We start from the raw sequence: 14,201 nt of genomic DNA on the forward strand, positions 1-14,201 counted from the left end.
CTGTAAAGAGAAGTTATATATGGTATATTTAAATTCTTACTAAAATGTAAATAACTTTTTTAAAGTTTCAGTTAAAAAAAGGAAAATAATTGAACTTCTATCTATTATACTAACTAAGTTTTTTAATAAAAAATTATAATTATTGATCATGATTCAAGATCAAAACAATTATAAAAAAAATTAACTAAAACATCATTTGAATACCAAAATAAAAACTTTTAAATACTACCTTACAGTCAACAGAAACTATAAAAAAATAATTCTTTTAACTGATAATAAACTAGTTATATTCAAACTTAGTGAAAAAAGTAAATATGTACTTCTAAATATTATATTTTAAAATACTACTTAGTTGATATTTAAAATAAAATAGATCACAATAAATTATTTTCTTTAATTTCTAATTTTAATAAAAACAATTCATTTTAAATTAAAAAATAATTTGCATACAGCTACATTTAACTGGTCAAAATTGAAGAAGTCTTTAGAAAACACTTATAAAAATGTTCTACGATTTCATTATTCATTTGACTTATAGTGAGCATACTTTTTATTTATAATCATTTATTGAAAGTATGTATAAACTTATAAATAAAAAAACTAATCGAAAAAAAAAGCTTTTTAAAGCAATTGGTAAACATAATTTATTGAGCTAAATAAATTCACTAAAACAAATTGTTTAATACAATAAGTTGGTTTCAAAAACTTTCTTAACTTCTCCATCTGTAAAATGTTTTTTTTTAATCAAAAAAACAGTAAAAGTTTCATATAGTCAATCAGCTCTAAAATGTAGTTTTTTGAAAACGTTTAAAATATACGAAAGTAAAAATTAATTAATTGAACTTTATACTTTATAAGTTAATTTATAACAAAACAATCTAAATATAATGTTGCAAATTTTAATTTTTTCAAACTTAAACTGCACAATTTTTTCCCTTACCCTTACTTATTAGTAATAATTGTTATTTTTAATTTATGTCCCTCCCGTGCCTACAACTTTGTTTGTTCACTCTTAATGTGCTGACATCTTGAATATTTAAGTAATGTGTATTAAACCCAGGTAGAACAACATAAATAATTTTCAGAAAGGGCACTAGAATTAATTGTGAAAAATAAAAACTGTTTAATTTGCTTTATTTTTATGTTTATCAATCTTCTTAAGACTACCTATAAAACATTATAGTGTATACTACTTTGGTAATGAAATTTATGCTGGTTATTAACTGTAGTAAAATAGAAATTTTTACCATAAAAACATGAAACAACAAACTAATCCCATTTAAGCAAAATTTAAACAATTTAAACACAAACATTCAATAACATAATAAATTTAGATAGAAACAAACTAACAGTTTAAGCACACAGTCCTTACCACCACTGGCCACCTTCTGACCATCAGTGGACCAATCAACAGCGTACACTTCATCTGCGTGACCGGGAAGATCTTCCTTCAATTTCCTCGTTCGCGTGTCCCACACCTGTTTATTGTTCAAGATTGTTGAGTTTGAGGTAGTTAAAATGTATTAACTTCAAAAAATGCTACAGTAGATTGAAGTATTGCTGCCATTATGGTAAAGCTTTATTTTTTAAAAGTAGTTAAGTTATTTTTAGTTTATAAAAAAGGCAAACTATAATTACTTGTTTAAACTAAATTTAACTAATATTTTCTGCTACAATGTGAAACAAGTTTAAAAAAATTCACATTTTTTATCAAAAAAAAAAAACTATAAGTATTAAGAAAAAAATTCTGAAATGTCACAGATCTTACTGTATTTTATAAGATTCTTTATTTCAACTAACGCATTGTAAACCGTTTCTACTTTAAAAAACTCTTAACATTCAATTAACCTTCAACGTGGAATCCTTACTGCTACTGACTAGTAGCCTGCTGTCACCACTCCATGCAACTTGGTACACGTAACCCACATGCCCTCTGAATGTGTGAAGAAATCTATACAATAACTTCGTTAAGTTTATAAAATACTTGAAAACCGTTTACGTGACCTATTCTAGTATCATTATATGCTTTTGTTTTGAAAAAAGGGTTATTTTTAAAGCTTCAAATAACGGTTTATTTTGAAAAAAAACTTGATAAACTAAGTTTATTATTATAGTATAATTGTTGTATAATTATGTTTTATAACTTAAGAAAAAGAGCTATTATCAAAAAAAAAAAAAAGAATATGTTATACACTACAAAATGTATGTCTTAAAAAATTATAAACTATACAACATGATGATTCAGAACTTTTGAAATAAAACAATAAAAAACGATCGAATACAAACTTTCCAGTGCTTCCGTCCCACAGTTTGACGGACTTGTCGAAACTTGCGGAGGCGATGAGTCTTCCGTCGGGGGAGAACTTGACGTCGTTCACCACCGACTGGTGGCCCCTCATCCTCTCACCGACGTTCTTCTTGCTCTTGGAAGGCGTCCACAGGTACATGGTGCTGTCGTCCGATGCCGACACCATCAGCTCCTGTCCCGCTATCTGTTGTATGTTTTAGTAAAATTTAGTCTTACTAGTTGTTTTGTAAGACATGAAATTTATTTAAATTACATTTTGTTTCATCACTAACATGGAATTTTTTAAACCTTATTAGTGTTGTAACTTTTTTAAATTGCATTTCCAAGTTAAGATATTTTATTTTTAAAATATACAATAAAAAGGTAAAATATTATAAACAAAACAATAACCTACTCTAAAAAGTCACTTTAGTAAACAATGAAGTAAAAATTATAAATCTTAAAGCTAATTATACTATATAATTATGCAACAAATCTAGTTATTATCTAAGTAAAAACAATAACACCACTACCAAGGAGTAAAGTATATCAAAGGAAACAACGTTATGTATCAGATTAACTCAACTTGTAAGTGTTTACTTTAATCTTTAGTAATCTGCAGTAGTCTTAAGACTATATTTAAAATGATCAGAATGAAAATAACCTTCATGAAATCTTGGTACTTTTTAAGTGCTTTTTCTTGTCTCACTTTAGGTAATTCCTGGTCGTTAAGGGCAACCCTTCCCGCCTTGGATGGTTCGAAGCTACCCGTTCTCATGACGTAATCGGTGTTAAGGGCCAGCATATTAACCCAATGACCGTGGTCTTTCAGATCTCGACACAAGATACCCTGTTTGATTTTTTAAAAACTACTTTAACTTAGCTGTAATTATTTTTTGTTGATTTTTTATGTTAAATTCTACAACTAATAATAGACATGTAAGACGAAGACATTGTAGTTAGGATAGCAAAATATTAACCACTATGTGAATCATTATATGTTAAATTTGATTCTAACTATATTAAATGTAACTAAATTATTAATATTTTTATAAACATTTAAAAATATAAATTTAAGCATTTGTTAACAAAGATCCGAGCGAAACAAGTTCACTGTAATATATAGTTACAACAAATTAAACAGTACTCTTTCTTTAGTACAATAACACACTGAAACATATGTTAGTGTAATAAAGAAAGAATACTGTTTAATTTGTAACTATTACTTTTATAAACAAAAACACAAATACTTGGTCAAAAATAATTTAGAATGTTTGTAAACTTTTATATTTTTATATTTATCAAAACAAGACAAACATATAATTATGCAACCTTATAGCAAACATATAAAATCAATATACAGTAACCTCTCGGATCTTTACGCACTCGTGACGTTACGCACTCTCGTTTAGTTACGCATTTCAGAGTTCTATAAAATTCAGATAATAAAATTTTAATTTTTTTGATATTGCACAACTGAGTTTAATGTATATTTTTAAATTAAAATATGTTTTTGAATGCTAACACACCCCTCTATATTTTTAGACTTTTTAAATTTATTTTCCTTGACTAATTGATAAACATTTAGTTATACCTCAGTATATCAGAAATTTTGTAAACAATAAGAGATTAAATCAAAATTTTTAAATAAACATGACTTTTTTTAATAATTAAAGTATAATGAAATAATGAGAATTTAAAACACAAAGAAATGATACAGCAGTCTTGCATTATATACTAATAAACACCATTTTATAATTGTAAAGAAATTCTTAATTATAAATTGAATTTGCTAAGTAGAATAGAATATAAATGTCACATATAAATAAAGATAAAGAATATTTCTGCTTATTATTAAAATAGTAAAGTTGTTTCTACTCGTATTATTATTTTATAGAAATTCAAATCCTTTTTTTTTAATATATGTATAGTTTTATCTGTTATTTTCATATTTATAAATAAAGTAAACAAATTGTTAAAAGTGGGAAAGTGCCCAGTCTGCTTTTAACTAGAAGCAATATTAAAAAACAGCCATTTTACTGAGTATATTTGGTACCTCTCGTTTCTTTACGATCTCTCATATCTTTACGCACTTTTTCTGTGGACACAATGTGCGTAAATAAGCGAGAGGTTACTGTACCGTTCTAACTCACTAAATTGAAACATATTTACAACATAAATGTACAATATTAAACGTTTTATATCGGTAACGGCATTTTAGAATGTTTTAGTTTACACTTAATCATTTGTAAAAAATAACAATTTTTTTTTAATGGTATAAATGAATAAAAGTAAATAAAATATTTATTTCTAAACATTAAAAATGATAAAACAAACATTATCGGCGTTCCACACTTTTATGCTTCTGTCCTTGCTGGCAGTGTAGATAATGCCATGGCAACAGCCTTCCCTTCTCTCGCCCGACCATTTCATGGCCCTGATGGCTTGAACGTGTCCTGTTATGTTTGTCACTTTTTGTCCAAGCACCACGTCCCACACTATTGCCGTCCCGTCCTGTGCACGTTTCAGATTTTTAGATAAAATGTTACGTGTTTTTATACTTCTTAATCAGAAAACTCAGTTTTAAACTTCAGATGCTATTTTTTTATTGGCAACTTCATATATTTTTATTATATCAACTAAAAGGTTTTAATTTTGAATAACAACTTAAATTTTCTGAAAAACTTTTTAATAAAGTAAAGGTTTTTTTAGTTACTCAATTAAAACGTCAAAGTAAAAAGTCTGAATATAAAACAGGCAATGATAAATATCCAGCTAGTAAGACTTGCAACATAAATGAATAATTTTGTAATTATGCAGTGTAAAAATTTAATTATTTATAGTCAAAAAAAGTTAGAAAATGCTTTTTTTGACGATTTTTTTGTAAAGTAAACAAAATAACTAAGTTATACGCATACAACGCATAATGCTATCAACAACCAAAATATTAACAATAAAAACTGCATTTTGTGAATCATTAACATAAAAATGTTTTATATTAAGTATATTTTCTTATTGTAAAACGTAAATATACACAAAGTTTACAAAAAAATACAACTAAAAAAGTTTTTAATGGAAACAATAACTATAAACAAGCTTTTAATTAAATGATTTATAATTTCTATAATGTGAAATTTATTTATTAAATAAAAAGAACAAATTGACAAAAACACTATACAAAACAGACTTTTTTAAGGACATAGTAGAGAAGGGGGTAAAACACTTTTTTTTTGAAACTTAGTCTTGTTTTTTACATAATCAATTAAGTTGCTACATAGTTACTTTTTACAGTTTGTTAAAATTCGGAGTAACTTTTGAGATATCAGCGATAAAAGTTAGAGGGTACAAGAGGTTCCTTAAAGGAAGCGCAAACTAAAAAAGCGAAACTAGACTATTTTATTTAAAATCTATCTCCCATAAGTTTTTGAGCAATTTTTTCAAAACTTTCTCAGAGTAATCTTTATTCAACAACATAGGAAACAGATTTTTTATTTTTTGAAATATTAATTTATGTAATAAAAAACAAACAAAAAAAAAACAGACTTTTTTATAATTTTTATTCATAGTTTGTACTTTTTTTAAATCTGTTTCTACAAGTTGTTTGTAATGTAAAAAAAACATTTCCTGAAAATTTGAAGTAAGTTGCTTTAAAAACAAAGGAGGAGATATATTTTTAGTAAATTTTTCAAGATTCCGAAAAAATATGCTTTTAAAATTTTTGATTCCAAACAGGTGTATCGGAATTTTTTTTAAACTGGTTATACCTCAAAAGTTATTTGACTTTTTTCAATTCTATAAAAATAATCTTATAGCCCTATAAGCTAAGCTTTCAAATAAAAGCAAATGTTAATTTTCGGAAAAAAAAAGTTAAACTCCCCTATGCTCTTAGTACAACATAGAATATTAATACAGACGTAAATAAATTCATAGAGTATATTTATATCCAAAAATACTACTAGGTATAAAATATTGAAATATTTTCTTACCAGTATATTAAACGTTTATAAAACACGTTTATTTACTAAGTAGTACAATAATGCATAAACAAAAAATAATAAAACTCTGAAAATACTTATAAAAACTTTGCAAACCATAATTTACAATTAAATAAACAGATCAATCGAAATTGACTAACGTTGGAGCAGCTAGCGAGGTACCTGCATTCACCGTCGAGATGCAAAGGTTTCCAGCAAAGTGCGAATATGTTGTCTGTTGCCCGGTGGCCTTTCAAAGTGCTTCCTATTTGCTTGCCCGTGCGCGGATTCCATATACAAACCTTCGAAATATTTGGTTAAGTGTTTATGAATTTATATTACGTGAAATGTTGTCTGTGTAATATATTTTTATATTACACAGACACAGCATGGAGTAATCTTTAAAACTTACATGAATAGAAGAAGAAACATACTTTAGAATTCGCTCATAGTAGTTCAAATCATTGTTTCCAAATATAGATAAAATGATTTTTCAGGGTTGATTATTTTAGGGATAAAACTTTCAACAGAATAAAGAACAAAAAATTGATATTTTATTAAAAACAACACCTAAATAATGGTCATAGATACTTATTATCAATATTTAATTCAATATATAAGTAATTTTAATTGCTGAAATCACATAAAAATGGATTCAAAAAATACTTTATATTGTTATTATATTTGTTGAAATTTTATAAAGCTAAAAATTTTTAGTTCAAATAATAACATCCTGATATTTAATTATTGAAAATATTTTAAAGTTTTTGCCATCAGTATAAATATTTTATTAAAATTATTAATCAATTCTACTTAAGTGTAGAAAAATATTCTAATATTGTTTTATAAAAGGCTTCTTATTACTAATTAAGAAATCAAAACTATGTCATTTTTTTGTAAACGGACATTGGGTATTAACTGAAGGACTTAAAAAACATTATTTATGTTGACCTTAGGCAAACGCTAAAGTATTTTTAGACCACAAGCTATATCCAAACGAATTGATAAAAAAGGTAAAAATAAAGATATAAGTAGTATAAACTTAAAAAAAACGAAAAGTTTTACGTTTATTGAATAATTTATAATTTTATATTGAAAGATACCAGGGTTTCAGAGTAAATCACATGGTCCTCATTACAGAAATTTAGGAAGCCATTAGCTACAAAGGGGGAGGGGGCGTGACTAGTAAAGGAGCCATAGGGGCCATAATTGAAACTTACATTAGATATTCTAGAGTTGATAATAAAAAGCAAAAAAAAGTTGTTAGGGTATTTCTTGAGAAATATTGTAGGATAGGGCTTTTAACTTTATCCAAAGGGGCTATTATGAAAAAAAGTTTAGGGTACCCTGGTCAACGCTGTGGTTTAAATTGGTAAAAATAAAGACTTTTAATATATAAAATTATATGAATAGGGTAGCTATGGATGTATCTAACATCTTTGAAATCTTGCTGTGGAGCGAAATGCATGCTAAATTTAGTCTTAAAACTTTTTTTAGAAAAACTAAAAAACTTAGTTAATAGTCTGTAACATCTATGACATTGTATAGATGCTCCTTTACTTTTGAGCTACGTGGAGTAGCTAGTTATCAAAAAAGAAAACAAAAATACACCAACAAGAAAGAAAACATTAAAACGAGCTACAATTTCAAACTGCAGTAACAAAGTTCACCTCTCCAAAGGCGCCGGTTGCAACTTTCAAACCGTCGGGCGACCACGAAACAACCATCACCTCCCTTCGGTGGCCGGAGCAGGTGAACCTGGGCGTTTCTGTGCTCAAATCCCACAATCTCATCGTTGTGTCGCCGCTGCCTGTCGCTAGAAACCTGAATGTATGTAAAAAAGTTGTATTAGTTATTTTCATTGATATCTTGAGAGAGCTGAATCATCTTGCTTCAATTGATTCAAGTGTTTATTTGATTTTATTATAATTGCGAGAAGTAAGACTAATAAAATTTTTAAATAAACATTAAAGAAGTGTAAAACTTAAAAAACTATAGGTTTAAGGTACAAAAAATATATTTAGATTTTAGATTATTGTGTTAAAACTTCTTATGAAAAATCGCTAAACATTTAGCAACTAAAACATCGGCGAAAGTCTACAGCGCCTAAGCCTGGACTTTTGTATGCCGTGATACAAGCTCAAGTTTAACATAAGGTTTGATCATACCAATTTAGCCATTGACTCAATTTGTTCTGTAAATAGTTTAAAAAATTGGAAATCAATTCGGGCAAAATGTACTTAACCCATTATGATAAAGGTTCTTCGGTTTTAATAATTGTGATAATTACATGATCTGTTTTATATGAAGGAGATGCTTTGGTTTTCAATTGAATAAAATATTACAAAACATTTACTTTTGCTGAAGTACTCTACCAATTTATTGCTGGTGAATGTCAGTAAGAATACTACATTATGCTTCATAAACATAACTTTACTGTGTTTAAAAATATCTAAACGAGGGGTCATAAAGTTATGAGGTTTTCGCAAATTTTCTTTTGATTTTATGTGTACACTACATTAATAACATCACAAGTTATTTTAAGTTTGTAAAACTTTTTGTGTAAGTTACTTTGAAAACTTATAACTACAAATAAAAAATATATGCTGCTGGAACTTTTTTTCTAAACTTGAAAATAGTTATCAATTATTATCTAAACTTTTATCAGGAAAACTTAAAACACATTTAAAACTTATATTTATATTTTTTATTACAACATATTAACTTTAAACTGCTTGCAGTAACTTTTAAATTTCAATTTTGTAAAGCTAAGTTTTTTTTTATGCATTGGTATTCCTCAGTACTTTATTTAAGAAAAAAATTATGTACACAAGACCATTCTCAATAATTTTCTAAAACAAGTATTTAAATAATTAAAGATTTATAAAGTTAAACTCTTAATAACTTTTGATTTCTGATGTTTTACAACTAATTTAAATCAGCGACTTTACATGAAACATGAAAGTAAAGTTAATTTGAAAACTATGATTAAAGTTAGAAAAAACCTATGTTTAGGTTTTTTCAACAGTTTTTTAAGTAAAACAAATTAAAACAGAAACATTTTTTTAGACAAAAATGAACTGTATCAGATCACATACCTAGATGAAGGACTGAATTGTGCTGTCAAAACTGGTTTTGTGTGACCTTGTATAGAGGATGAACATCTTGTAACCGCTCTTACCTAAACAGTTTAGTTTGCATATAAAATAATTCTACTAAAAGTTTTATAATCCATTAAAATTCTATAAGAAATTAAAGGTGTTTCATATTGTAGTATGAGTGGTGGAGTTATTTTATTTATGAAAACTTAAGTCTTGCCATCAACTTTTATACAACCATTTTTTATATTTTTATCAACTTTTCACTAAAATATTTCTGTAATTTTAATCATCAATTTATATGGAGCTAAAAAGTAATTTTCGAGGGTTGTCACTCTTTGAGACAAAAAACCACCCCTGGGAGACTAAAGACTAGCCGGAGTTACATCAAACTAGTCAGAGCTAGCTAAAGATTATGAAAAATTTAAAAAGTAAATGGGCCAAAAATTTAAAATAATTACTGTTTATCAAGCTTAGAAACCTTAATATACCAAAAAATAGTTATAAATTACAACTTTTAAGAAAAAAAACTTGCAGTTAAAAAAAAATAAAGAGAGATTTATAAAAAAAAATCTTAAGTAGCTTGAGTTTTACAGAAAAATTAAAAAAACCTTATAGGCTAGGTTTTTTTAAAAAGATCAAACTAGCTTCAGTTGGCCTGAGTTTAAAAAAATTTCAACTAAAATTATTCTGAGTAGCCTGAAAGTGTGACAAACCTTTTTATAGTAGTTTTGGATCTAGTAATAAGTTAATAAAAATAAGTAAAAAAAGCTTTTTTTCAGATTTTTAAAAGCATTTTAAACTAGTTTATTATAAATAAAAGTTATAGCTTAGTTAAAAAAAATAACAGTACATATAACTAAATTTTAATTAAGGAACAAACTCAGTCAGTTAAATGTAAGGGTTTTGGTTATAATTAAAAGTAAAACGGGTGTTATTTTAATATCTGTGTTTTTGTTATAACAGATAATATACAAAAACAAACTTACTCTAAAAGTTGCCTGTGGCTGATAGACTATCTTTATGCAACCTTCTATAGATATTTTTTGATCATCAAGTGATGTTTGTAAGTCTTTTGTTATTTCTTTGTCATTTATGTAAAACGAGTATAGCTGTTTTTCTTCCTGAAATATATATTGTTGAGATATTTATTTTATGTATATGTATTCAATTAATATCAAAAGTAATTAGTAAAACTATATTTAACCTTTAATTTTTAAAATAGTGCATAAAAAAAAGTTGAAGTATTCATGTAAAAAACTTAATTAATTGTACATTTTAAATTAGTTCTTTTATACTAAACAAATTAAACACAAAATTAACTATTTAAAAAAAGATTTATCTTTAAACTGAAAGTATATTTACAATTGAATCTGTTTACTTGATTATAGATATTTTGAAAAAAAAAGAAACTCTTAAAACACAAAAAAATAGTAAAGATAAACTTAAGTAGTTGCTAAGAAACATAAGGGATTTAATCTTAAAGCAATCAAGTATTTTGAAAAAAAATTGTCTAAAATTAAACACATATTTATACAGATAATCTTTGTATTCTAAAGGCTATTTGAATATTTAATCAAATTTATTGTACTTTAAGTGTTTGAAATAACTAAACTGTATTGACATTTAGTTCATATCATAGAATTTGTAATTTAAAACTTTTAAAAAGTCAAAAAACTAAAAGAGGTGCAATGTAAATAAAAATGAAAAAATAAAATTTAACAGAGTTTACTTCTTCAACATTTAGAATACTGCGACTAATGTTTCTCAATTTTTAAATAGGTTGCAGTGATTACTAAACTAAAACTTTTTTTTAACTTTTATTAGCAATTTTCATTAAAAATAAAACATTGAATCAACGTTTTACTGATTTGTAGAAGTATTGTTTATTCAATTTTTATGTCATTTATAAATTAAATACACTAATAGCTGTACTTCTTTGTATCACTTCATAATTTTTTTGTGAAAAAAGCATATTAATTTATTTTTCACTTAAAATACAGTTGGCTAATTTTAGAGTAAAACTTAACATTCCAAGTTTAAAAGCTGTTACAGAGTATTCTTTTTTTTACTTTTTATTTAGTTATACACCTACAAAGGTTTTTAATGTATAACTCAATTTTCATCACATAGGTAATATTATTTATACTATTCTATATTTAAGGGGTTGCCAGCCTTTGAGATATAAAAGCTATCCTGAAAAATCATCAAGCTAGCTTGAGTCAGCCTGAGTTTATAAAAAATGAGAAAATAATTAAAATGAGCTAAGAACTGAAAAAATATTGTTCAATCAAGCATACTTAAAAACAGAAAATTAAAAACAATACAATTTAAATAAAACACAATTTTTTAGATTTTAAGTTGTAAAAAACTAGCATAAGATTTAGGAAAATGACTAAAATAGCATAAGTCAGCCTGAGTTTTTCAAAGAGTTCAAAATAGCCTTAGTTATGCTGAGTTTGTTCTATGTCGGCTTGTGCTCGACTCAGTTTAGATTCAGGTATGCCAATCATAAAAAATCTTTTAAAGGCGGCATATATGAAAATGACACTGAATTTTCGAATTATGTTTGTGGCTTAAAGCGCAGCGGCATTGACTTTGAAATATCCTAGGAAGTTATAAAAAGAGCACAGCCTATAGCTGACGGTAATAGCCCAATATGTAGGCTGTGTCTCAAAGAAGCAACAGCCGTTGTATATGCACTGAAAGACAAAAGATGCCTAAATAAAAGAAGCGAGTTTGTATCGTCCTGTAGACATATAAAAAAATCGCTTTTAAAGTTTAACAAGTTTTAATTTCATCTTAAAATAATCTAAATTTTAATTTGTATCTTAATTTTATCTTTATCTCCTTCAATTATCTGTCCTAATGTATAGTTACTTACTGAAGTTTTATGAATTTTTGCAAGTTTATTGTCGATTGGTAAATTAATTTTTGCACAAGCTGTTTTGCATGGTTTTTAGTAGTACCAAAATTACATCATAATCTATTTATTCTAATTTTTAACTTTCATTTGTGTATTTTGTTTTGTGCTTTATTTTAAACTTGTTTTGAAGCTGATGAGTGTATAGGCACGAAACTCGAGTCCTTTGAGTTTTACATCTTTAAATAAACCTTTTTATTATATATATAGATATATATATATCTAATTATTTAAAACTATAATTTAAACAGCTGTTTCACACAGGAATTGTAAAATTTCATGTAATCGTTAGTAAGTTACAGTTTATTATAATAGTGAACAGAAATTTTAATTTAAAAGTTTTTATAATAATTGTGACGTAGTAATGGTACAGTTTATTGTACAATTAGCTGAATTTGAAATAATACGCTGTGAATGTTAATCTATGCTTTTTAGGAAAGTTTAAAAAGGTTTTATTGGAAAAATGTTTTAAGCTATTAGAAAAAAATTTTTAGACTGTTAAGAAAAATGTTATAAAATACTTGTGTTTGCCAATTTAATATATATATACATTGTTTTCAATAAATATTATAACTTATAGTGACAAAAAGCAAAATTTAGTGGAAAATATTATAAATTTCATTTCATTGTTTGTTTGTAACCTTAATATTATCTTGTATTTTTTTGCTTTCTAAAAATACAATTTATAAATTTCCTTAAAGTTAGTTGTTTGTACATTTTATGGTTTAAAGTTACTTAACTTACTTATCTTTATTACTATGTTTACATATTTTTAACATATATTTTCTAATACTTTAAGTTACTATACAATTAAAAACTATTCTTCTAGTATATGTTTTAAAATTAAACTATAAACAAAAAATAAAAATTACATAAGTTTTCCAAACAATTTTATTTATTTTAAATATAAATAATAACATTAGTGCAAAATTAGTAATTTATTCAGTAGGTTTCAGTGGGAACCCATAAAATGTGGTAAAACTTGGTAATGAACGAAATATTAAATTTGCACTAATATTTTTAATTACATAAGCTCTTTACATTACAGTAAACTAAACAATATTTTTAGTTAAGACAAAGAACTTTTAATATAAAAAAAATCAAACAAAAATTAAAATCAGTCTTTAGTCAAATAAGCAAAAACAATACATCACTTTGTTAAGCAAAAATAAATATAAATAAAAAAAACACAATTAAGCCAAGTTACATTGTAAATGCAAGAACTTTTAAAAATGAAATAACCGAATCAGCAATTATTTCAAGGCTTTTAAAATCATAACACAAAAATTAACTGACATTTTTTAAGAGAGTGTTGCAAATTTTGTTCAGGTGCTGCACAGTGTAAGAGGTATGAAATACGAGAGAATTTCCAGTTTCTTCACCCTGTTCATTACAAAGCTGTACTTGAATTTGTTTCTTATCTTCTACTTCAACATCTTCTTTATCTGAAGAGTAATCCATATCGTTCTCAGAATCCAAAGACATATTAATTTGTATTAAAAATCTACTAATTTTATTAAAATAGGTTGTTTTTAGCCAAAAATAAACTTAATCAAAAACTAAATCAATACTTTTTTAGTCATGTTTTTGAATAACTATAACTATAAATAAAAAAATACATATCTAAAAAAAATTAGTTTCTTCTAAAATTTTTTATGTATGTGTCTGGTCATATTAGTTGACAAGAGAAATGAAAAATTCATTCACTTCTGAGCCAAAAACCAGATTTAAACACCTTCTTTTTGCTATCATGTTTTTGTTTAAATAATCCTTATAAACTTTTATTGTCCTTTTTTTGTTAAAAACTAGTCAAATATATGCTAACTTGTTAACATTTACCTTATGAGTATTAATTTAAACTTAAAAAAAGCATTAAACCTCTTGACAACAAATTGATACATATTTGACAAATTAGGTAC

The 14,201-nt window shown here is 25.7% G+C and overlaps 1 protein-coding gene across 1 annotated transcript; it reads right to left on the reverse strand.

Annotated features, from left to right (window-relative positions):
- Positions 1 to 620: 620 nt before the first annotated feature.
- LOC145834048 (notchless protein homolog 1-like) lies at positions 621 to 13,784 on the reverse strand. The gene is made up of 11 exons (XM_082941414.1): positions 13,579 to 13,784; positions 10,349 to 10,483; positions 9,360 to 9,442; positions 7,932 to 8,085; positions 6,423 to 6,563; positions 4,625 to 4,801; positions 2,952 to 3,137; positions 2,287 to 2,492; positions 1,849 to 1,951; positions 1,351 to 1,478; positions 621 to 723 (listed from the first exon to the last, which is right to left on the reverse strand). Exons 1-11 carry the CDS (start codon positions 13,765 to 13,767, stop codon positions 711 to 713), a joined length of 1,515 nt encoding a protein of 504 aa, XP_082797540.1. The 5' UTR covers positions 13,768 to 13,784; the 3' UTR covers positions 621 to 710.
- Between the last annotated feature and the right edge of the window lie 417 nt (positions 13,785 to 14,201).

Source organism: Thalia democratica, chromosome 1, assembly GCF_965202585.1.
Source record: "Thalia democratica chromosome 1, ktThaDemo2.hap1.1, whole genome shotgun sequence".
NCBI lineage: Eukaryota > Metazoa > Chordata > Thaliacea > Salpida > Salpidae > Thalia > Thalia democratica.